General features: G+C 44.1%; 1 protein-coding gene across 6 annotated transcripts in view; it reads right to left on the minus strand.

Moving 5' to 3' along the window:
* LOC129706146 (protein Wnt-7b) overlaps positions 1–25,496 on the minus strand; it is an 82,530-nt gene that overhangs the window by 12,604 nt on the left and 44,430 nt on the right. For all 6 annotated transcript variants that reach the window (XM_055650167.1, XM_055650163.1, XM_055650168.1 and 3 more), the window contains exon 3: positions 1–272. In XM_055650167.1, coding sequence (XP_055506142.1) covers positions 1–272 — 272 coding nt within the window. The remainder of the gene's footprint in view (positions 273–25,496) is intronic.

The raw sequence follows: 25,496 nt of genomic DNA on the forward strand, positions 1-25,496 counted from the left end.
CTTTCTCCCCGCCTCGTTGTTATGGAGATTCATCAGCCTCCTGGCATTTTTTTTAATCTCCCTCGCGTCGACGAATTTCCTTGAGAACTCGATGCCGTACTTGATGTCGGCAGAGCAGCCGCCCCACTTCCAGCCCTCCTCCTGGTTGTAGTAGCCCTGCTTCTCTCGGTCACAGCCGCAGTTGCTCAGGTTCCCTTGGCTGCAGGCGGCAGTCACGGCGTGCGCCACTCCGGCCGCGGTGATGGCGTAAGTGAATGCTGCTTCCCGGCTACCTGCAAGCACAGAGCGGCAACCATTATGTTAACGGGTTTAGTTTAGTTTAGAGACGCAGCGCAGAAATAGGCCCTTCAGCCCATCAAGTCCGCGCCCACCAGAGCCCTCCCCACCCCCGTACACTAGCACTATCCTAGACACACTAGGGAACGTGTACATTTACACCAAGCCAATTAACCTACAAATCTGTACGGCTTTGGAGTGTGGGAGGAAACCGGAGATCCCAGAGAAAACCCCACACAGGTCACAGGGAGAACGTACACACAGCGCCCGTAGTCAGGATCGATCCCGGGTCTCTACCGCTGTAAAGCAGCAACTATACCGTGCAGTCCTTAGTAAATATAGAAATATATAGCACAGCAACAGGCCCTTTGGCCCACTATGTCTGTGCCGAACATAACGCCAAGGTGAGCTAATCTCAACTGCCCGTACATGACCCACATCCATGTGCCTCGCTAAAAACCTCTTGAACACCACTATTGTATCTACCAGCACAGTGGTAGAGTTGCTGCCTCACAGAACCAGAGACCTGGGTTTGATTCTGACCTCGGGCGCTGTCTGAACCGATTCTGTACATTCTCTCAGCGACTGTGTGGGTTTTCTCTGGGACCCGAAACGTTGCCTATTTCCTTCGCTCCATAGATGCTGCCGCACCCGCTGAGTTTCTCCAGCATTTTTGTCTACCTTCGGATTTTCCAGCATCTGCAGTTCCTTCTTGACCCAAAATCAGTACCCCATTCCTGCTTTCTCCCCATATCCCAACGCTTTTCTCCACACATTCATCTGTCCTACCTTCCTATTCCTACCCTCACTGGCACATGGCACTGGAAGCAACCCGAGATCACTATCCTCCAGGTGTTGCTTTTTAACCTTTTGCCCAACTCCCTATACTCACTCTGCAGGACTTTACCCATTTTCGCACCCATGTATTTTGTACCAACAAATTCTAACTGTTCACCTTGAGAACATTAGAATAAAGGGGAGGTCTTAGAATAAAAGGGAGGTCATTTAAGAATGTGAGAAAAAACTTTTTCACCCAGAGAGTTGTGAATTTATGGAATTCCCTGCCACAGAGGGCAGTGGAGGCCAAGTCACTGGATGGATTAAAGAGAGAGTTAGATAGAGCTCTAGTGGCTAGTGGAGTCAATGGATATGGGGAGAAGGCAGGCACGGGTTATTGATAGGGGACGATCAGCCATGATCATATTGAATGGCGGTGCTGGCTCGAAGGGCCGAATGGCTTCCTCCTGCACCTATTTTCTATGTTTCTATGCTTCCCAATTGCAGTCTTCTCTTGGGACTGAATCGAAGTCACCAGGTCAGGCAGCATCTGTGGAAAGAAAAACCCTTGCATTGGGTGCTGCCTGTGTGCAGTTTGCACGTTCTCCCTGTGACCGCGTGGGTTTCCTCCGGGTGCCTTGGTTGTCTACCACATCCCACAGACATGCGGGTTTGTAGGTTAATTGGCCTCTGTAAAATTGCCCCTAGTGTTTTGATAGGGGATGTTCAGCCATGATCACAATGAATGGCGGTGCTGGCTCGAAGGGTCGAATGGCCTCCTCCTGCACCTATTTTCTATGTTTCTATGTAACATTCTTCAGCGGCTGCAAAACATCCTGGATCCTGGCATCAGGTAAGCAACACAACATTCCTGTTTGAGTTATGTTTGAAGCTGCAGTATCTCCTGTCTGTCCCCCTAATTACCGAGCCTCCTATCACTATATCCTGTTGTGCCTAAGACCCAGACCTGGTGCTACAGACCAGCATCACCCCTCCCCCAACAGTGTCCATATGTATCTACTTGTTTTGGAGGGGAATGGCCACTGGTGATTCCTGCATTCTCCGCCCATTCCATTTCCTGATGATCCCCCTCCACTTTCTGCTTGCACCCTAGGAGTGACCACCTCACTCCAACTCCTATCTGCGATGATCCCGTTTGCATCCAGTCCCAACCCAGCTCCAATCCCCTCGCACAGTCGACCAGGACATGTAGCTGGATGCACTTCCCACAGGTGTAGCCCTCACGGACACTGGAAACATTCCTGACTTCCCACACCCCGCAGGAGGAGCGCACCGCCACCCTAACAGTGTTTTTTCCACTGCATTGTCAAAAGGAAGAGTTAGAAACTAAAAGCAGAACTTATCTTATATTGCGATTATCCTCCTGGCCAAAACCTCAGAGGCCCCTCAGCACACTGCCATCTCCCAACATGGCCGCTCCCAACATGGCCACTCCCAACATGGCCATGGCTCCCAACATGGCCGCTCCCAACATGGCCGCTCCCAACATGGCCTCTCCCAACATGGCCTCTCCCAACATGGCCACTCCCAACATGGCCGCTCCCAACATGACCTCTCCCAACATGGCCTCTCCCAACATGGCCGCTCCCAACATGGCCGCTCCCAACATGGCATGGCCTCTCCCAACATGGCCGCTCCCAACATGGCCGCTCCCAACATGGCCGCTCCCAACATGGCCGCTCCCAACATGGCCACTCCCAACATGGCCACTCCCAACATGGCCTCTCCCAACATGGCCTCTCCCAACATGGCCTCTCCCAACATGGCCTCTCCCAACATGGCCGCTCCCAACACGGCACAGTGGCCAATGGTAGAGTTGCTGCCTTACAGCACCAGAGACCCGGGTACGATCCTGACTACGAGTGCTGTCTGTACAGAGTTTGCACGTTCTCCCTGTGACTGCGTGAGTTTTCTCCGGGTGCTCCGGTCTCCTCCCACATTCCAAAGATGTGCAGGTTTGCAGGTTAACTGGCCTCAGTAAATTGTGTATTAGCGTGTAGGATAGTGCTAGTATCCGGGGTTATCGCTGGTCAGTGTGGACTCGGTGGGCCGAAGGACCTGTTTCCACACCGTATCACTAAAGTCTAACTGCTTTTAAATCTACCATGCTGCTCCTCCTCTCAGCTGCTCATTCAACAGTGAAACTAACCTCAGGTTTTAATATTGAATCTAATTATTTCTGGTGACCATGCAATGCTTTTATCACCCCCCACCCCCCCTCCCCCTCCAAAATTGAGGCTCTACCTTTCTGATTTAATTTGGTTCTTTGTTTATTTTCTGTTTCCAACTGCTGACTGTTAAAATAATTGTCACCGTGACTAACTTTGATCTGTATCCTATCATAGAATGTATGACACAATAGCACAGCACAGGGACAGGCCCTGTGGCCCGCAGTGTCCGTGCCAAACATAATGCCAAAATAAACTAATAAACTAATCTCCTCTGTCTGCACATGAATCACATCTCTCCATTCCCTACATATTCATGTGCCTATCTAAAATACCACTCTTAAATACCACCAGAATTTCTGCCTCACCCCCCCCCCCCTCCCCCAGCAACACATTCCAAGGCACCCACTACCCTCTGTGTGAATAAAATGTGCCCATATCTCCTTTATACTTTTCCCCTCTCGACTTAATAAGTAAGTAAGTATGTTTATTGGCCAAGTATTCACATACAAGGAATTTGCCTTGGTGCTCCGCCCACAAGTAACAACATGACATACAGTGACAGTTACGAATGACTCAGAAAACACTAAACATTAATAATAATAAAACATTAATGATAAAACACCATTGATCAAGCATGTGAACCAACAAAATACCAGATCAAAGGGAGGCTACAGATTTTTGGCTGTTGAGTAGAGCAACTACTCGTGGATAAAAACTGTTTTTATGTCTGGCTGTGGCAGCTTTGACAGTCCGGAGTCGCCTTCCAGAGGGAAGTGATTCAAAGAGTTTGTGGCCAGGGTGAGAGGGGTCAGAGATGATCTTGCCCGCTCGCCTCCTGGCCCTTGCAGTGTACAGTTCATCAATGGAGGGAAGGTTGCAGTCAATAATCTTCTCTGCTGATCGGACGATTCGCTGCAGCCTCCAGGTGTCGTGCTTGGTGGCTGAGCCAAACCAGACCATGATGGAGAAGGTGAGACCAGATTCTACGATGCCCGTGTAGAATTGGACCATCATTGCCTTCCACAGATTGTGCTTCCTCAGCTGCCGTAGGAAGCTGAGCCTTTTTGACTGTGGAGTCGATGGTAGCCCCCCACTTAAGGTCCTTGCAGATGATGGTTCCCAGGAACTTAAAAGACTCCACAGATGTGACTGTGGTGTTGTTGATGGTGAGTGGGGTGAAGGGAGGGGGAGCTCTCCTAAAGTCTACAATCAATTCTACTGTCTTAAGAGCATTGAGCTCTAGGTTGTTGCGATGTCACCAGGACGCCAGCTGTGACACTTCCTGCCATGTCCTCACGTCTTTGACTCTTCTGCCCTGAAGTGTTGCTTTATTCGTTCCCACAGTTTGGTGCTCAGCCACATTGGGAGTCGCCCTGACTTTGCACGTCCTGCAGGAGGAGCTTAAGGTCATAAGGGATAGGAATAGAATCAGGCCATTTGGCCCATCAAGTGTACTCCACCATTCTATCATGGCTGATCTAGCTCTCCCTCCTAACCCCATTCTCCTGCCTTCTCCCTATAACCTCTGACACCTGTACCACTACCCTAACTGCAGTTTCGACTGCACTAAGACCAAGGAAGAATTGCAAAATAAAAGCAGACCTTATCTTATATCGCTATCACCTGCCGCTCAGCCTCCTGGCCAAATCCATTTACTGCAACTTAATTCTCACTTTTCTGGATTTGCAGAAGGGGCCTTAAGGGGCTGTCCCACTTGGGCGACCTAATTGGTGAGTTTAGAAGGGTTTGAAAAAATGACATGTTGAAGACCTCCTTCGACTATGTTGAAGACCAGCTTCGACTAGCTACAACTAGTTTCGGGACAATTGGACACCGAATAGTGGAGAGTGAAGACGACCTCCCTTCGACCTCCCTTTGACTATGATGAAGACTCTGTACAACTACCTTCGACTACCCTCGATTACCTACGACTAACATGCCGACCTACTACGACCCACTACTACTAAACCTACGAGTAAAAAAAGTATCGATTTTTTCCATGCCGACCTTTGTTTACTCGCGGGCATTTTTTAACATATTGACAAAAATGATGCGACCTAGCTGAGGCCTCGAGTACGCGGAGACCACTCTCGAGCATGAAGGAGAGTTACAAAGACCTCCTACTACCTCGTGTCGACCATGCTGCGAGTAAGAATCGAGGGCAAACTTGCTAGAACTCGCGGATCAGGTCGCCCAAGTGGGACAGGCCCTTTAAGCTAAAATGTCAGATCTTTCTCCTCCCGATGGTGCTGCTTGCCCTGCATACTGCTTCCTGTACTCTGTTTGTCATCACATTAAAGATTATCTACTTCTCGCTCCGTTGCCACTGAACACCACGGAAAATCACAATGATTTTGTAATCTCCTGGTCAATTGAAATGTTGCCGAATACTGCATGGTGCAGGGGCTTTCAAAGCACACAATGCACTGACAAAGCTGTGTAAATGACAGAGAGAGATCGTACTGCAGTATCTCTCTGGACACCATGATCATTTCAAAGCCTCCGAAGAGATCCATTTTGTGCACCCTGACTTCTGAACAGTTTACAGTAGTTTAGCTTATTTATTGTCACGTGTACAGAGGTACAGTGAAAAGCTTTTGTTGTGTGCTAACCAGTCAGTGGAAAGACAACACATGATTACAATTGATCCATTTACAGTGTCCAGGTATGTGATAAAGGGAATAACGTTTAGTGCAGCAAGTAAAAAACAAGCAAATAACATGTAAAACTTTGACATTTTCCACCAGTTTCATGGCTTGACTGGTACAGCGAGAACAAAACTGGATTTGCAAAAGATAATCCTAACTGCATCATCACCTGGAGGCACCAATTCAAAGAGACCTTTCAACATGTCTGAAGTTACACAAGATCTGTACAAAGGGAGAATTCTCACAAGAACAGACGAATGCAGGCTATGACATAATGTTTTCTATCCTGCTGACTCCCAGCCTTCATTGTGAGAATACTAATTACATTCACAAGTTGGAAAGGCTTGGGCAGGCTGCAGGGAAAACTAGTCACCATTAAACGTGTGGCACTGTGTGTGCCAGAGAGTGGGAGTCACAGAATGTAACGCTGCTGGAAAGAAAACTTCCTCCTCTGCTCTGAGCAAATAATTCCAGCATAGTAATCAAATATCCCAAACTCTACGCAGACAAATTCTGAATTGCATATTATCGGGCAAACGTCATTCAGGTTTGGACTTTAACACACTTTCTCGTTATTAGTTTCTGCATATTGAAATGTGTAGAAATATGCTGCCTTGCTGGGTTGAAGTCACCAAGAGCAGTCCAAGAAAGTACAATTCTAAAACTATCATGAATTGGACTTTACTGAACTTGATCTTGCACTAAACGTTATTCCCTTTATCATGTATCTGTACACTGTTTGATGGCTCGATTACAATCATGTATATAGTCTTTCCGCCGACTGGTTAGCACACAACAAAAGCTTTTCACTGTACCTTGACCATAAACTAATCAAAAACTAGTTGGAGGTATCTTTTCAAGAGTCGAGAGGTTTTATGTACCGAAACAGAACAATAAAATCCTTACTTGTAGTGGAACAACAGATTGTAAACACAGTACTCAATACATCAATAATAAACAAACTTAAAACAAGTTAAATCAATTTAAAAAAACAATATAGTGCAAAAAAACCAACAAAGCCCAGAGTCCATCGTGCAACCCAAGCAGTTCCTAGTTCAGAATTTACTTGGAGTTTGTTGTGTTCAGACGCCTGATAATTGTGGGGAAGAACCTGGACCTGAATCTGAATGTTAGAGTTTTCAGACTCCTATAATTTTGTCCCGATAGCTGGAGTGAAATGAGACCATGGTCAGGGTGATGTTTCACAATAAACAAAGTCATCAACAAAAATCAAAGGAGACCCAGGGAACTGCAAATACTGGAATCTTGAGTAAAACACAAAGTGCTGGAGCAACTCAGTGGGTCGGGCAGCATCTGTGGAGGGCATAGACAGGTGACATTTCGAGTCCTGGTTCTGGGTGCTGTCTGTATGGAGTTTGTATGTTCACCCTGTGACCATGTGGGTTTTCTCCAGTTTCCTCCCACATTCCAAAGGCATGCAGGTTTGTGGGTTAATTTGCTTCTGTAAACCGTCCCCTGTGTGTAGGATGCAAAATTGGGATAACATAGAACTAGAAGTGTACAGGTGCACTGGTCAGCACGGACTCTGCCGGCCAAAGGGCAAGTTTCCACAGCTGTATCTCTAAACTAAACTAAACATTCAGCGGCTCAGAGCGCATCGATGGAAGGCAATGGGGAAATTGCTAGTATCGCCATCACATCTTATTGAATGGCCTTCATTGTCTTCTTCACATATACTTGCAACGTCTGCCATTTTTGGCATTTTCCGTTTTGATTCTTCACCATTTGCACTATTTCAAATTTTGTATATAAAATTGGAATTTATTCATGAATAAGCCAGTAATCCTGTTTTAATTTTCTCTTTGTGAATGGTGCTGAAATAATCACCAATGGGTTTGTAAAATACATTGTTTTACATTCAACATGTCCAGTGAACGCACAGCAACCAACGACCATGTCAGTGACGTGCAGTCAAAACAATAGGATACAGTTCAGAGGAAATCAGGGTCAGACCGCACAATGAGTAACCTGCAGACAGGCCACACGTAGAAATGTGGACGAAGGAACTGCAGACGCTGGTTTCAACTGATGATAGACACAAAAAGCTGTAGTAACTCAGCAGGACAGGCAGCATCTCTCTGATCAAAGATTAACAAAGGCATTTAAGTAGAAATCCTAATAGACTGGCTCCTGGTTTTGGGAAATGACAGCCTAAAAGGTATTTTGACCTGGAGAAAATGTTGGAGATAGATAGATAGATAGATAGATAGATAGATAGATAGATAGATAGATAGATAGATAGATAGATAGATAGATAGATAGATAGATAGATAGATAGATAGATAGATAGATAGATAGATAGATAGATAGATAGATAGATAGATAGATAGATAGATAGATAGATAGATAGATAGATAGATAGATAGATAGATAGATAGATAGATAGATAGATAGATAGATAGATAGATAGATAGATAGATAGATAGATAGATAGATAGATAGATAGATAGATAGATAGATAGATAGATAGATAGATAGATAGATAGATATAGATAGATAGATAGATATATAGATAGATAGATAGATAGATAGATAGATAGATAGATAGATAGATAGATAGATAGATAGATAGATAGATAGATAGATAGATAGATAGATAGATAGATAGATAGATAGATAGATAGATGATAAAATAAATTATAAGGATGATTGATACAAGGAAAAGGAAGTATTGGCCATAACAGTAACATTGAAACAGATATTACTTGAATGCTCTTTCACACAAAAAGTGACCGAGGATTGAAAAGACTCGTCTGGTAAAGATGAAAGTCTGGAATTATTGGATGTTGGAATGATTGCTGTGAAAGGACTAGTATTTTGGGTGGATTGATACATTTGGATGGTTTATATGCCTTCCCTGTTTTATTTTGATTTTGAATATTGCTTCAAAGGTGGATTCAGTAACTTCAGTTGACAAATTTCTTGTAAAATACGCCAGTCTCAATGGAATGAAGAAACTGAAATGTTACAAAAAGTTAAGGACGTTAATGCGGAGAATCAACGAGCAAACCTCTCCTTCAGAACCACTGACATCAGCCACAGGATGCACTGCGACCATGAATAGCTTCTCCCCAACAAACATCAGGTTCTTGAACACAGCACAACACTAACCTCTGAACTATGAACTGCTTGGGTTGAACTAAGGACTTTGGGCTTCTTTGTTGCACTAGTATTGGGCTTATTTATTTATTTAGTTTTTTTGTTTATTACATATTATGTATGTGTATAATGTTACCGGCCTGTTATGTTCCTGCAAGTAAGGCTTTGATCGTTCTGTTGTTGGTACATGTGACAATTCAACACTCTTGACCCATTGTGTCTGGCCTTTCCAATGTTTAGTTTACACGTCAGACTTTAGACATTAGAGATACAGCAGGGAATCAGGTCCTTTAGCCCACCGCGTCCACACCGACCAGCGACCCCCGTACACTAGCACTATCCCACACACTAGGGACAATTTATAATTTTACCAAAGCCAATTAAACGACAAATTTGCACATCTTTGGAATGCGGGAGGTAACCGGAGCACGCGGAGAAAACCCACATGGTCACATGGAGAATGTACATACTCCGTACAGACAGCACCTGCAGCCAGAATCAAACCCGACTCTCTGGCGCTGCACCACTGTGCCACCCTGAGGAGAAGAGAATTTTGAAGAGAATTTCCACTTATTCCGACCATTGATCTGAAACACTAACTTTGACTTAATCTCGCCAGATGCTACCTGACCTAAATATTTCTCCCACTTTCTGTTTTATTTCTGTTTATTCAGCATTGGACACTGGAGAAACAATCTGCCCATACTCTCTGACCTTTCTTCAATGTCACAATGCTCCCTTGTTTCTTGGTGACGTGAACCAGAAACGGGAGTGAAAATGTGTTCTGATCAAAATCAGAGGAAGTTTCATTGCCGCATCTTCTGATTTATGCTCCACTAACATTGGCCATCCGGGCAAGTGCTATGTATGGTTGGGAAATCACGTTTTAACATATACGCCGCATATAGTAGCAGCCGGTGAGAAATGGTTCCTTTACTGCAGCTTGTCCCTTTGTTCCGTGTGACAAATGGCGGCCTAATGTCGCAACAGGTTTTAGGGGCAAAGGTTCCGGTTTGAGACTGTTTGAAAGAAGGCATCTGTAAAGATGCCAGCTGGCTCCGTGCGCTATTTCACAGTGAGCTGTGCGATTCAACTGAGAGAATACACAATGGAACAAGTTATTGCTGCCAGAGTCTCTGGATTTCCATGTGGGTTAGTGGTCTAGGGAGTGTAAGCTGGTATCTTGCTCAGTGCTCAAGAGGCATTTCCAGGAATCAGAGCACAAATGGAACCGGCATTAAACAGCGAGACCGGACGTCTTTTATTAAAATACCTGTGAATGTTTGGACTGAAGTGTCACGTGCACTAAGCAGGACATCCGGTGCGGAGAGCTGAAAGAATATAGAACAGTGCAGCACAAGAACAGGTCCTTTGGCCCACAATGGCAACGCTGAACATGATGCCAAAACAAACTTTTGTCCACCAGCATATAATCCATATCCCACCATTGCCCACATGACCATGTGCCTGTCCAAACGTCTCCTAAATGCCTCTATCGTATCTGCCTTGACCACCATCGCCGACAGCAAGTGCCAAGCCCACATCACCCTCTGTGTAAACACATGCCCTGCACTCTGATTCTCTCACCTTAAAGCTATGCCTTCTAGTATTTGATTTTTGCATCGTGGGAAAAAGGTTCTGACTGTCTACCTTATCACTGCCTCTCGTAATTTTATACAGTTCTATCAGATCGCACCGCAACCGCCGGTGTTCCAGAGAAAACAATCCAAGTCTGTCCAAACTCTCCACCTTAGCTAATGCTGCCTAATCCAGGCATCATTCTGGTAATTCACCTCTTTCCAAAGCCTCCACATTCTAACTATGGGGTGACCAGAACTGCATGTGATATTCCAAATGTGTAGGAAGGAACTGCAGATGCTGGTTCAAACTGAAGATAGATACAAAATGCTGGAGTAACTCAGCGAGTCAGGCGGCATCTCTGGAGAGAAGGAATGGGTGACATTTCGGGTCGAGACCTTTCTTCAGATGTATAATTCTGAAGTCCGAAGAAAAGTCTCGACCCTAAACGTCACCCATTCCTTTTCTCCGAAGATGCTGCCTGTCTCGCTGAGTTACTCCAGCATTTTGTGTCTATCTGCGGTATTCCAAATGTGGCCTACCCAAAGTCCTATAAAGCTGCATCATGGGCTGAAGGACCTTTTCCGTATTCTATGACTGAGTGGCTGAGAAAGGAAGGAAGAGCTCCAATTGGGACTGGTTTACATTTGAACAAACAGTACGCAGTGAAGAGAACAGCACAGATCCATTAGAGATGTACAAGGGCAGAGAGCTACATTCAGAGCACCAGTTAAAACGATGTACCTGGTGCCAAAGCCAACCCTGTGGAAGCAGCTTCCACTGACACCAATGGCATTTCAATTCATTTATGGAAGAAGTATATTGCTCTCCTAAAGCAGTGCATTAAAAGTAACCAGTCACATGTTATCATGTACAAAAGACTGCTGAACCCTGCTGTGGAGGCTGTGCCTTTGCCCCACCCCTCCCCCCAGGTCCATGTTGAACCATTTGCCCATCTTTGCCAATCTAGTTGGAATGATCAGGTCCTGTGCACTGACGGCAAGTTCTGGTCATCGAGGGTGATGTGACCCATTTTCCCAAACAGCAGCCGTTCTCACCAAGTTGACTTTGCTGGAAATGCCAGCATTTGTTGTCAATGTCCCTCACTCTGCGCAGAGGAGACGGTTGGGAGTGGATCACATTCACGGGATGAGTCAATACAGATGGAAGAGACCTTCTCTGAAGGACATGAGTGAACCAGGTAACAATCTAGTTTTACAATCAGCATCACTGAAACTAGCTCTAATTCCCAATGTATTTATCACAGTTACTCTATGGAGGGATTAGAGTGTAATATTTTGGATAATGATGTGGAATTCCGGCTGCTAGTCCTGGTACTTAACCCCTCTTGCAGAGTACCCTGGATTTCATTGTGGCAACCAGATATACTTGCAAGCAGCGCAGTACAGCAGATGGGGCCAATTGAGGAAGTCCAACACATGATCAAGAAGATCGATTGATGCAAGCTATCACTTCAGTCACTCAACTAATAAATTCTTGAAACTTGAAAACTAGAAGTTAAATACTGTCCCCACCCCACTGGAAGCAGTCAGTAGTCCACCCTCCAAAACATATTCCAGAGGCTCAAAAGGGAATGTTCCGGTAGGCGGCGCGGCTCTGGCCAGCAGCGGCCTCTGCAGCCTGTCCGCGTTTTTATTATTTTTTGTCTGTGTTTTTATGTAGTTTTTGTTATTTTATGTTGGGGTGTGTGTGTGGTGGGGTGGGAGGGGGGGGGGGGGAAACTTTTTGAATCTCTCCCTGCACTGGAGACCCGACCTTTTCTCGTCGGGTCTCAGGTGTCGTTGAGGTCGCAACGAGGAGCGGCCTCCAACGGGAAGAAGCCGGGGACTCTGGTGCCGACTCACCTCACCGTCGCGGAGCTGGCCGAGACCGGAGCGGGTGGAGCGGTGGAGGAGCGCTGCCGCTGCTGCTGCTGCTGCTACCGGAGAGTCTGAGGCTCCAACGACAGGTCTGTGGACGGCGGGAACCGGGAGCCCGCGGCTCCCTGGAGGGAGACCGTTTTTCGGGGCTCCTGCAACGGCGAATTCTCCCGCCCGAGTTGCGGGGTTGAAGAGCTCCTGGAGCGGGGCCTAACATCACTGCCCCGCGAGGTTTGGAATGGCCTCGGGACTCTGCGAGCGCACACCGGGGGCTCTAACATCAAGACCCGGTGTGCGACTTCGCACCACCCGGCGTGGCTTTAATGGCCGCGGGACAATCGCCATCGCCAGCCGGGGGCTTTGACTTTGACTCTGACATCGGGGGGGGGAGAGTGCAGTGGAGAGATAAGTTTATTTGGCCTTCCATCACAGCTATGTGATGGATGTTTATGTAAAATGTATTTATGTTGTGTCTGGGGTCTATTTGTGTGTAATGTATGGCTGCAGAAACGGCATTTCGTTTGGACCTCCAGGGGTCCAAATGACAATTAAATTGACTCTGACTCTGACTCTGACTCTGACTCTGAATGCAAAGCCAAGTTGAAGAGACTGACTGAGGCAGCGATAGGGCCAGTAGATATGCTTGTTCCCAGCTATCCAGTTGGGTGTTAAAGAAGGAACTGCAGATGCTGGAAAATTGAAGGTAGACAAAAGTGCTGGAGAAAGTCAGCGGGTGCAGCAGCATCTATGGAGCGAAGGAAATAGGCGACGTTTCGGGCCGAAACCATGGTAAGATGAGAACATCTGAGTGGAGCTCTGTTGGGATGCAGATGGAACATGTTTTACAAGGTCTAAGTACAGGTCTTAGTCTGCTGGATGCAAAGAATGGGTTCTGGCATGTAGAGTCTGATGAGGAGAGGTCATCTCTGAACAGACCATTGAAGAGATGCTATTGAGTATCAGTGCAGCAAGAAAGGCTGAATGCTGGACTTGAAGGTCTCAGTAGGTTAAAGACCACAGCAGAATATGTATTGATCTTCAGATGAGGCGAAACGGTGGAGGAAGCAGAGAGTCGGGGCCGGAAGCTGACAGCCCTGACGATCAGTTGTGGGTTCTTTTGTTTCACACTAACCTTAATCACCTTCCTCCCACAAACCCACACCCTGAACTTGCTGCCAAATGTGAAATCTTCACTATTTTGTCGACATGTCAATGCTGAGTCGTTATACAAGGCACTGTCTCCGTACGATGGAATAATGCAGCATTTCTAAGGTCAGGTGGTATAGATGCATGCTTAAAGAATCGCCATTCAGTAGCACTACACCTAAATGTTGACAGTTTTCAAGAACTTTATTTGCCATCTGCTTCCTGGGCCAAACGTGGACAGGTGGGAATTGTGTAGATGGGGCATCTTGGTTGGCATGGACAAGTTGGGCTGAAGGGCCTGTTCCCGTGCTATATGACTCGATGACACTGCTTGAAAGATGGATAAACATGGCTCATGGAGTCATACAGCATGGAAACAGGCCATTCAGCCCAACTTATCCATGCTGACCAAGATGCGTCATCGACGCTGGTCCCACCTGCCATGTTTCATTCTCCTGCCAACGTGACATTTCCGGGTCTCGGGGTTAGTGAGTACTGCTTCTCCTCATTCTCAGGACATTTGTTCCTGGTGAGTCTGTGACAGTGGCTGGAATAACTGGAGAAAGGTAGCAGATTTCACCGGACACTTTGTACTCACCGACCTAAACTGATATTGAATTTGAAATCCAGTATTGTTAATTGAGAATATCACAAAAATAAACTCACATGTATTTTTGCATCAAATCTCACAAATCATTAGCAATACTTTGCTTCTGCATTTTTTACCCAAATACCCAAATCCTTCAGTTACATTGCCTCTGTGTAAATATTTTTCCCATGCATGCACTGTTTCCGCTTTTTCTCATACTATATCCATCTAGATATTGTAGTCGGTAGTTGAATGAAATAAAACTTTTTTTCCCCCCAATGTGTTGCCTATCCGTTCTTTATCAAATGAACAATGTGTACATGTTTGTAACACTGGTGGAATGCTGCTTATCCACCCTGCCCGAGTTTGGTCCAATTACACACAATTACTTGAATCAAGGCAGAGACATGAATTTCTGCCTCAAAACTTTGGTGGTCGGGAATAATGGGAAAATATTGTTTCAGAGCTAAATGTAATTTGATAAACACCACTTTACAGTCAGCGGGAAATGTCTTCAGCATTCATCACTGTAAATATTCCATTGTTTTTTCTATCAACCATCTGGCCCCTTCAACTGATGTGGTTTACGATTTTTGTTTATTCCTCACAGTGAAATATTGTCAAGGAAATAGAATATTGTAATAAGACCTATTGTAATTATGGTTCATTTGGCCTGCTCCTGATTCTAATTTCCATATCGACTTGGGAAAGGCTGTTTTCCTGATTCTGTATAAGATATAGCCAAGTAATAGGCCCTTTGGCCCACCGAGTCCACACTGATCATAGATTAGTGTGAGAGGGGAAAGATTTAATAGGAACCTGAAGTGCAATTTTTTCTATGGGTATATAGAACGAGGTAGTTGAGACAGGAACTATCACAATGCTTAATAGACATTTGGACATGTACATGGATAAGAAAGGTTTAAAAAGTAATGGGCTAAATGGAGTCAGGTGGGACTAGTGTAGATGGGACATCTTGGTCGGCAGGAGCAAGTTGGGTCAAGGACCCTGTTTCAATGCTGTATGACTCTATGGTGTCACACGTTCTGTGTTATTTCCACTTTTACATCCACTCCCTACACACCAGAGATCATTTACAGTAAATTAACCGACTCACCGGCACGCCTTCGGGATGTGGGAGGAAACTGGAGCACCCAGAGGAAACCCACGGGGTCACAGGGACAATGTGAAAACTCAACACGCAGCCAGCATCCGAGGTCAGGTTCGAACTCTAGTCTCTGGTGCTGTGAGGCAGCAGCTCTACCTGCTCCACCAACTAAGCAGTTTCTCTAGAAACCTCTATTGGATTTAATGGCAACTATTTCATAATTGTAAGTGGACACATAGAAACAGCACAGCATAGGAACAGGCCCTTCGGCCCACAATGTCTGTGCTCAACTAGAATCTAAACATGAATGAAAATATATGCAATATGTGGATCCTAGACTATGGTTTAACATCTAATCCAAAATAATGGCATTGTCAATAATGTCGCACTGAGACATTAGCCTAGGTTATGTGGGATTGTGTAAACAAATTGAACTCACAATCTCTTGACTCCAACAAGACAATCCAAAGCTGACAATTAACATGTTCTGAAATGCAAGTAAGGCGATGTTTTTGTGCCGATTTCAAAAAGCGATAAATCAAGACTGCATACCTTATTTTGAAAGATCGCCTTACAAAATGGGGCCTTCTGCAACGCAACCTTCCTCGGGAGGAAGGTTTTGAAAATTATGATGTTATTGAAGGACTTGTGTCTTCAGGTATTGAGTGAAGTCAGTCAGTCCAGTGCAACAGCATTCCCTGACAGCAGAGTACCTTGTGGCTGTCATGGTAACAGACAGGAATGACAGCAGGGAGATCAAATCTGATGTGACTGAATAGACTAGACAATAGGATCTTACATTAATTCTGTGGAGCTTGAGACAGTTCTCAGCAAAATTCTTCTAAACTCAACCAAATATGAGCCAATCCTATATTATGATTGGCCCTCCATTGAATGCTCATTCACATGCAATTAAAATTACCACAATGCCCCCAGGGATTAGGCTGCCACTATAATGTTTTCAGCCGAACCTGAATTCACCATTTAATAAAGTCAAGAGAGATACAATTTTTGTTTTAGTTTAGTTTTTAGTTAGAAACATGGAAAATAGGTGCAGGAGTAGAGGCCATTCGGCCCTTCGAGCCTGCACCGCCATTCAATATGATCATGGCTGATCATCCAACTCAGTATCCTGTACCTGCCTTCTCTCCATACCCCCTGATCCCTTTAGCCACAAGGGCCACATCTAACTCCCTCTTAAATATAGCCAATGAACTGGCCTCAACTACCCTCTGTGGCTGAGAATTCCACAGATTCACCACTCTCTGTGTGAAAAATGTTTTGTTCATCTCGGTCCTAAAAGATTTCCCCCTTATCCTTAAACTGTGACCCCTTGTTCTGGACTTCTCCAACATCAGGAACAATCTTCCTGCATCTAGCCTGTCCAACCCCTTAAGAATTTTGTAAGTTTCTATAAGATCCCCCCCTCAATCTTCTAAATTCTAGTTAAGAGATACATCATGGAAACAAGCCCTTCGGCCCACCGAGTCTACACCGCCCATCGTTCACCCATTCACACTGTTCTATATTATCCCACTTTATCATCCACTCCTTACACACGAGGAGCAATTTACCTACAAGAGACCAATTAACCTACAAACCAGCACGTCTTTGGAATGTGGGAGGAAACCGGTGCACCCTGAGGAAACCCCACCAGGTTACAGGGGAAACGTGCAAACTCCACGCAGACAGCACCCGAGGCGAGGATTGAACCCGGGCCTCTGGCGCCGTGAGGCAGCTGCTCTCTACCAACAGCGCCACTGTGGCGGCCCGTTTATTGAAGGTGCTACGATCTTTAATGCTGGAAAGGCATGATCATAGCAAAAATACGTTTTATATTTGAATTTTAAATTATCCAGATGATTTGACTTTTGCTTTTATAATCTAATCAAGCAACTATTACACAAACCTATCCGGATGATGGTGAACCTGATCTGTCCCCATTGCTGGGAGTGTAGTTGTTGATCACAATGAGACTTGCTCTGTCCCATAGCCCCAGGGTGCAATCTGATGGATTACTTAGGTCATAGTCTGGGTGTATTTTTAAATCATAATGGACTCAGTCTGTCTATCACCATTCCGATGGATAATAGGCACCATCTCCCAAACGCTAGTCAATTTTACTTAATTTTCTTGCGGTAAATCATCTTTTCATCAAATGACAGTAATGTGTGGTTAGGTTCATCCTTCTATTTTCGTAGTGGATGCTTGAAAATGGGGAGGTGGAAAATCCCTGAGGGGTGATGAGACTCGTCTTGTCTCCTCTTCTCCATGCAATTTCATTCGGGACAAAACAATGAATAGATCTTAACAACGTGGAGAGAGGGAGTAGAACTCCAGAGGTGACTGAGTCAGAAACCATAACCACATTTAAAAAAACATTTGGACAGGTGCATGGATAGGAAAGGTTCAGAGGGATATGGGGCAAACGTGGGCAGGTGGGACTAGTGTAGGTCGGTGTGGAAAGGATCAGAGATATGGGTCAAACATGGGCAGGGTGTTTGGTCGGTGTGGAAAGGTTTAGAGGGATATGGGTCAAACATGGGCAGGTGGGACTACTGTAGATGGGTACACTTTGGTTGGCATGGGCAAGTTGGGCCAAAGGACCTGTTTACGTGCTATATGACCCCATAACTATAATAAATCAGACTCACAGATGTAGGTTTTCGGAGCAATGTTGGGATCGTTGGTGATCGAAAGGTGGTGAATTTCTGTGATAATAATTGTGATCGGATTCTGTGTTTAATGACAAATAACAGCCATTGATCATTGGCTTGCAACTCTGTGCCAATGATAGCCGCTAATGTACGGATGTAGTCAGAGCTCAGGGGCATGAGTCTGGAGTCGGTAACTTTAACACAGAATATACCTGATGTACTGAAACAGCTATTTCCATGTACATAGCACCTTATTTTTTAAAGCATGCAAGACATCATGGGCACCGACCGGACCACTTACAGAATTTGAAGGCTTATCATAAAAAGTCATTTATAAAGGGTGGTATTGAGTAGCAAAAAAAACCCCACAAAGTGTTGGAGTAACTGAATCTGTGGGTTAGGTAGCATCTCTGGAGAAAACATTCATAGGTGACGTTTTGGGTCAGGGTTCTTCAGAGTGGTGGTAGTAGGCGGTGGGGGGGGGGGGGGGGGGGGGGGGGGGGGAGAAAGCTAGTGGGGGGGGGGGGGGGGTGGGATAAACCTGATATAGGTGAGTGGGGGCTGTGATTGACAGATGGTTGGACAAAGGCCAGAGATGGAAAGACAAAAGGTGTGAGACCATGAGATTGAAGGGGCATGAAATGTGAGCCCAGAGGAAGGAAGATGGATGGAAGGGGAATGGAATAGGGGGATATGGGTGCGCAGCCAAGGGGATGGGGCACAGGGAAGAGTGGGGAGTAGAAAAGGTGGGGGGTGGTGTCAGGTTAGTTACCTAAAATTGGAGAATTCAGTGTTCATACCATTGGGTTAAATTAGTGAGGTGGACAGATTTGAAAAGTTTATTCAGTATCTTAGGACCTTGGGTGCAGGCTGGGTGCACTTGCATGTAGAATCAAAAATAAGGAGGAGAACTTTAAATAGAAGGCATGGGCTAGCTGTGAAGTGGAATGCATCAACCAATACAGGGTGATTGGATGCAGTGAGGTAGATTTAGGGGCTGGTTAGCAGAGTTTCTGATGAAAGCAACTTATCGAGAGAGCCTAATGAAGAATGTAGCAAACTATCACAATGATTAAGAAACATTTAGACAGGTACATGGATTGGGTAGGTTTAGAGGGATATGGCCCAAATGCAAGCAGGTGGGACTAGTGTGGATGGGACATGTTGGTCCAAAGGACCTGATTCCACACGGTATGACTATGCCTTCATGACTCTAAGGAAGCCAGCCAGCACTAGGCTGCAGTAGCCATGTCCTGAGATATGAATGGTAAATAAATATTCTTTATGCTCGAATATTGGCTCTTAAATTCCCGAGGTGTGGAATATGTTACTGGGACAGGAGGGATCTGATCAGGAAATTATCATTCACATAGATGATTATAGCCTGTAGATATCCAGTATGGGACATTGTAGAGTGCATAGCAACTGCAAACAATGAGCTAAACAGTAGCTGTAACCTCAATGCCAGTCATTACATTACAGTCAAGGATTCAAGCACTGACCTCATCTATTACCTTAGTTTTCTTGAATTGCTTCATATTTGCTCCTTTAACAGAAGTACCCTCTCCTCAGCCTATGCCTCTTACTTAGAGCCATACAGAGTGAAAAAACAGGCTCTTCGGCCCAACTTGCCCACACCGACCAATATGTCCCATCTTCACCAGCCCCACCTGCCTGCGTTTGGTCCATATCCCTCCAAACCTGTCTTATCCATGCACCTGTCTCATTGTTTCTTAAACGTTGCAATAGTCCCCGCCTCAACTTCCTCCTCTGGCAGCTCGTTCCATGCAACCACCCTTTGTGCAAAAAAGTTACCCGTCAGATTCCTATTAAATCTTTCCCCCTTCACCTTAAACCTAAGTCCTCTGATTCTCGATTCCCCTACTCTGGGCAGGAGACTCTGTGCTCTACTGCTCACGATTGTATATACCTCTACAAGATCGCCCCTCATCATCCTGGGCTCCAAGGAATAGTGTCTTATGCGACTGACGAGATTTGTGTGAAGATAGCTATTATTATGTTAATTTGCTAAAATTAAGCTTTGGGCTATTCTGACATATGAATGCATTAGAAACAAAATCCACGCATGTGGCCTGCACAAGTGAGTCGTGGGAAAACCACATCACACTGGTTATTGTACTCTAATGTTAAAGAAGAGTATTAATGAAACCCAATGCCTGACACCACAACCAAAAAATGACACAACTAACTTTATGTTGCAAGGCGCCCACTCGCACGCTGGAAATAATTTCTGATATAGAATTTTATAAAATGATGAGAGGCATAAATAGGGTAGACAATCAGAACCACTTTCCCCGGATAGAAAATCCAATACAGAACGACATAGCTTCAAGATGAAAGTGGCAACGTTTAAAGGAGATGTGCGGGGCAAGTTTTTTTTTTACACACAGCGGTTGCTAAATGCCTGGGACGAGCTGCCAGGGGTGGTGATGGAGGCAGATACGATTGTGGCTTTTAAGAGACTTTTGGATAGTCACATGGATATGCAGGAAATGCAGGGATAGGGGTCGTGTGCAGGCGGATAAGAGTTGGTCTTAGCATCATGTTCAGCACAGACTAGATGGGCCGAATGTTCCTATTCTGCACTGTTCTATGTTCTAATGCTGTTTACATGCACCGCAATATCTATAAATTCCAAATGGGGATACGAGCAGCTTCTACATAAATGGGACAGAATTAAAGATCTGCAGATCTTTCGCTGTGAAATCTAAAAATTGTGGAATGCAAACACAAGCAACAGATGACAATCCCACTGCCACCATCGCCCCTGGGGATTACACAGAGTGCAAATCTACAGATTATTTAGATGCTTGAAAAGCATGTTAGATTTTTAATTTTAAAAGTTATCCTAAATGTTCAATATCTTTAATACTTCATATTACTTTTTAGCTCGCATATTAAACATAACGCAGATTTTTGATGAAGCAGGCAGGAGTTGACAGAGATTTAACACCTGTTTAAAGCAACACAGGAGTTACAGAATGTCATTGACACATCAATCTCCCAGGGTGGTGCTGATCGAGAGAAGGACACAAAACAAAACTCCCATTTTCCCACAAAACTTTGGCTGTTTCCCCTGGTATGCTGCAGACATTATATTTTCTATTAATGAGCATGAAAGACTTCCACTACCATTTGTCTTCAAAAACTGGCTCCCTTTTAGTGGTAGTCTGAAGAAGGGTCAGAGATGCTGCCTGTCCCGCTGAGTTACTCCAGCATTTTGTGTCTGTCCCTTGTACGGATGGCAGGCTTGTGTTCGATTATTACTGGCCAGCTACAACAGGAGTGGGCATGAAAAGAAATTTGGAAAGTCACCAACATTAAGATCTCCACATTATGATCAATGTCATTAGTCAGTCCGATTATGATGAAGGGATCTCAGCTCAAACCTCTTGTGCAACCCACTGGTTCAAAAAAAAAAACCAAGCAGGTAATCGCACATTGCAAAACTTACACTGATCTTGGTTCTCCAAGATCCTCCAAAAATATTCCAAATGGAATTTAAACTGGAGGTGGCGGAGGGTGGACTTACGCAAAAAAGGATTCTTGGAGAAAAAGAGCTACCTTAAATTTAGTTGCATCTGGTTGGGTAACTATGGTAGGGTGAAGACTATTCCATGCTTTAATTGTGCGGGGGAAGAATGAATTGCTGTACACATCTGTCTTGGTAGCTGGTATCTCAAATTGGATCGAATGCCCTCGAATGCTCCTAATAAGTTTGGGTTTGGTGTAGGTTTGGTAGTCTATGTCGAGCTGACCATTTAACATTTTGTAAAAACAGGTCAAACGGTGAGCTTCACGTCTGTCTTGGAGAGATCAACGTTCTCCAATGAATCTCATGGATACCTAAAGGAGTTAGAGGCTGGAATGTGAAAGTGGAATGCAGATGGTTTATTCCTGAAATAGTGGATCGCTGAATTTAAATTTCAGATTCACTTCCAGAATAATTGTCGGCATCCAAGCTGTTTTTGGATCAAAGGGCACTATTAGTATATTCATAACATAATAGACTTCTGGCAGGGAGCAGCGAGCTGGAATGTGACCAAATAAATCAAATGTATTTTTATATTTATGTATTGTATATCATTATAACAGATACCGGAATGTTGTTGGTGGAGTTAATGAAGGTATTCTGACACATTTAATTTAAAATCATGATATGTGTCAGCGAGAATTGACATTATAATCACAACGATTCGAGTTGCAAGATTGTCCAAATTACAGCGCAAAGTCTATTTAATCTATCGCATCTGTGCTGGTGCATGCTTTAAAACTGCCGGTTGCCTTAAATGTAGAGCTATTTTCTGTAAACCCATTGCCCTCCTCCATGTCCATTTTCCCAGGGATTCTTTCTTTTGAAATACCTTGTGCAATTTCACTTCACAATTATATCTGCATCCATGCGTCAGTAGCAAAAGTAATCGCTGTTCTAATAACTATGCATGAAAAAGGATCTTATAATTTTCTCCTTAATTTAATGATAATTCTAAGTCTTCGGCACTTGTTGGTGATTCACCGACTGTTTCTACTTACTCATTCTGACCCTTTCAAAGATTTGAAATCTTCAATTACAACCTCTCAATAACCAGCATTTATATGCTGCCTTTATTGTAGCGAGGCATTTCACTTAAGTATAATTGGGGAAAAATTGACATCTAACCACATGAAGAGATATTAGAGCAATAACATTTAACATTTGGAGAACACTCAGCAGTTCAGTTTTAAGGTGAGAGGGGCAAAGTTTAAAGGAGATGTGCAGGGCAAATTCTTTTGGACAGGCAGTGAGTGCATGGAACGAGCAGATACGGATAGTGGCATTTAAGAGACTTTTGGATATGCAGGGAATGAAGGGACATAGATTATGTACAGGCAGATAAGAGTTGGTCCTGGCATCATGTTCAGCACAGACATTGTGGGCCGAAGGGCCTGTTTCTGTGCTGTTCTATGTCCAGGGATGTGGAAAAATAGAGATAAAAGAATAGATCAATATCAGAACATCAGAAAGAGAAACAACAGTAGTCATTCAGCCCGCTTATTTAGGAACGTATCTAGAACACGGGCTGAGGTGCTACTGTACATAGAAACTAAAACAATGCCTATATTCAAGAGGCTGTTGAAAATGAAATTTACAGAAATATTCAGTCACTATTTGTGAAGCATGAAAGCCAGTTATGATGAATCATGCTTTGTTAATACTAAATCCGAAAGAAATGTGAATAAGATAGCCACTTGTGTTGGAAAGGTAGGAAATAAAGTTATAGTACCTGGTGTGACATTGCCAAAAAAATATAGAACGTAACAAAGAGGTGAAAAATCAGATCCACCTAATAAACTGTGTACGAAGCAACTACAGATGCTAGTTTACACCAAGGATAAACACCAAACTGCTGGAGTTACTCAGAGGGTCCGGCAGTATCACTGGAGAAAAGGAATAGGTGACATTTCAGGTCGAGGTCTGAAGAAGGGTCTTGACCCGAAACATCACCTATCCTTTTCTCCAGAGATGCTACCTGACCCGCTGAGTTACTCCAGCATTTTATGTCTATCTTTGGTGTAAAACAGCATCTGCAGTTCCTTCCTACACAGTTTATTAGATGGATCTGATTTTTCACCTCTTTGTTACAGGTAAAGCTATTACATTTCATTAATTTATTTTTTGTGCAAATGTCATACCAGGCACTTCTGCAAGTTATACATTAACTTTCGCAACACATCCAGCATTTTGTGTCCACCTAATAAATTTCCAGGATTAGTAATGTAATTGAATTGGTATATCTGGGTAAGATCCAAGTAAGCATCTTCGATTTCACTTAAAGATAAAGATTTTTAATGACAAGCAAACACTACCAACAAATATATTTAAGATTAACTATAGAAGTTACTGACAGCACAGTAGTGCAGTGGTAGAGTTGCTGCCTTCCAGCACCAGAGATCCTAACTGCAGGTGCTGTTGTACGGAGTTTGCATGTTCTCCCTGTGATCACATGTGTTTTCTCCGGTTCCTCCAGTTTCCTCCCACATTCCAAGGACGTGCAGGTTTGTAGCTTAATTGGCTTCTGTCAATCGTCCCTAGTGTAAAGGATAGAACTGGTGTATGGGTGATTGCTGGTCGGCACAGACTCGATGGGCAGAAGGGCCTGTTTCCATGCTGTACCTCCATACTAAACTGAAGTAAGTATATATGAACAGAGGTTTATTAAAAAGTGTGGATTTATTCGAGTAATAAACTGGGTTAACCAGAGACTATCATTAATCTGACACCAAAACCAGGTCAAATTATTGAATCAATAGTCAAAGGCGAGGCACTGGTAAGTTTATTTTTATAAAAACAATGTGAATGTGTCGGCATTTACAAAAGCAAAGTCAAGTAGAAGCAACTGAAGATTTTTTTCTTGATAAATTAACAAGAGATGTGGATGTAAATATTTGGAGTTTAGTAATGCTTACCTGACTAAATGAGTACCTGACTGAAACTTGGACCAAATAAGTGCATGTGGAAGTATACAAGGTGATTGAGCATAGTCTGAGGAAAAGGGAACAGTGTGTCTTTGTGAATGGGACGTCATCTGGACAGAGAGGTGTAACTAGCTGCGTCCCACAGTGCTCAGTGCTACAACTTGTATCTGTAATTTATTAACAACCTGCCTGGAACTATATCTTAGAATTTACAGATAGCTAAATCAGCAAATGTAGTCACCACAAAGAAATAGAGTTTGTTTAAAGAAATGGGCAGACATTTGGAAGTATAACTTTGAACTGGAACATGCACTAAGATGTTCTGATAATGGACTAAGATATTAGGAATAGGCAAAATGGTTATAGCACTAGTGGAGAAATACAAATTAAGACAATCAAATAATCATCATAAACCTCTGAATATATTAAATTAATATTCGGCAGTTGACAAAATAACATAAGGGATGTTGGGTTGCAAATGTAAATGAATGTAAATAAAAATAAGGCACGGAGAATTATAAAGGAGGTTCAGTCAGACCCCAGCACGAGGAATGTTGAGACAGAAGAAACCGCAGACACTGGAATTCTGAGCAAAAAACGAAGTGCAAGAGGAACTCAGTGGGTCAGGCAGCGTCTGTGGAGGGAATGGGAAGAGAGAAACGTGTGCAGTTTTGGGACCCACACCACAGACAAGATCTAGCTGGGCTACAAAACAAAGCTGCAAATATAATAAGGGGCTTGAGTAATAAAATGTAGACTAGGTGATACACAATAAATTAGCCCCAAAGGAAAAAATTGAAGAATATTTATATACATCTTTGGCATTCAAAAAGTCAAGGATTGCAAGCATAATGGAACAGTTGGTGCCATTTGTATTAGGAGAGCAGCTAAACTAATAGATTAGATAAAACACAGCATCATTAACTACAGCTGGTAGGCAGTGGAGCATTGATTATTTACAGGACTGGTGCTTTTTCGAAAAGCTGAGTGAGATTGTTATGGAGAGCAAAAATACTAGAGGAGCTCCTCTAGTATCTTTGATGGAGAG

Source organism: Leucoraja erinacea, chromosome 19, assembly GCF_028641065.1.
Source record: "Leucoraja erinacea ecotype New England chromosome 19, Leri_hhj_1, whole genome shotgun sequence".
NCBI lineage: Eukaryota > Metazoa > Chordata > Chondrichthyes > Rajiformes > Rajidae > Leucoraja > Leucoraja erinaceus.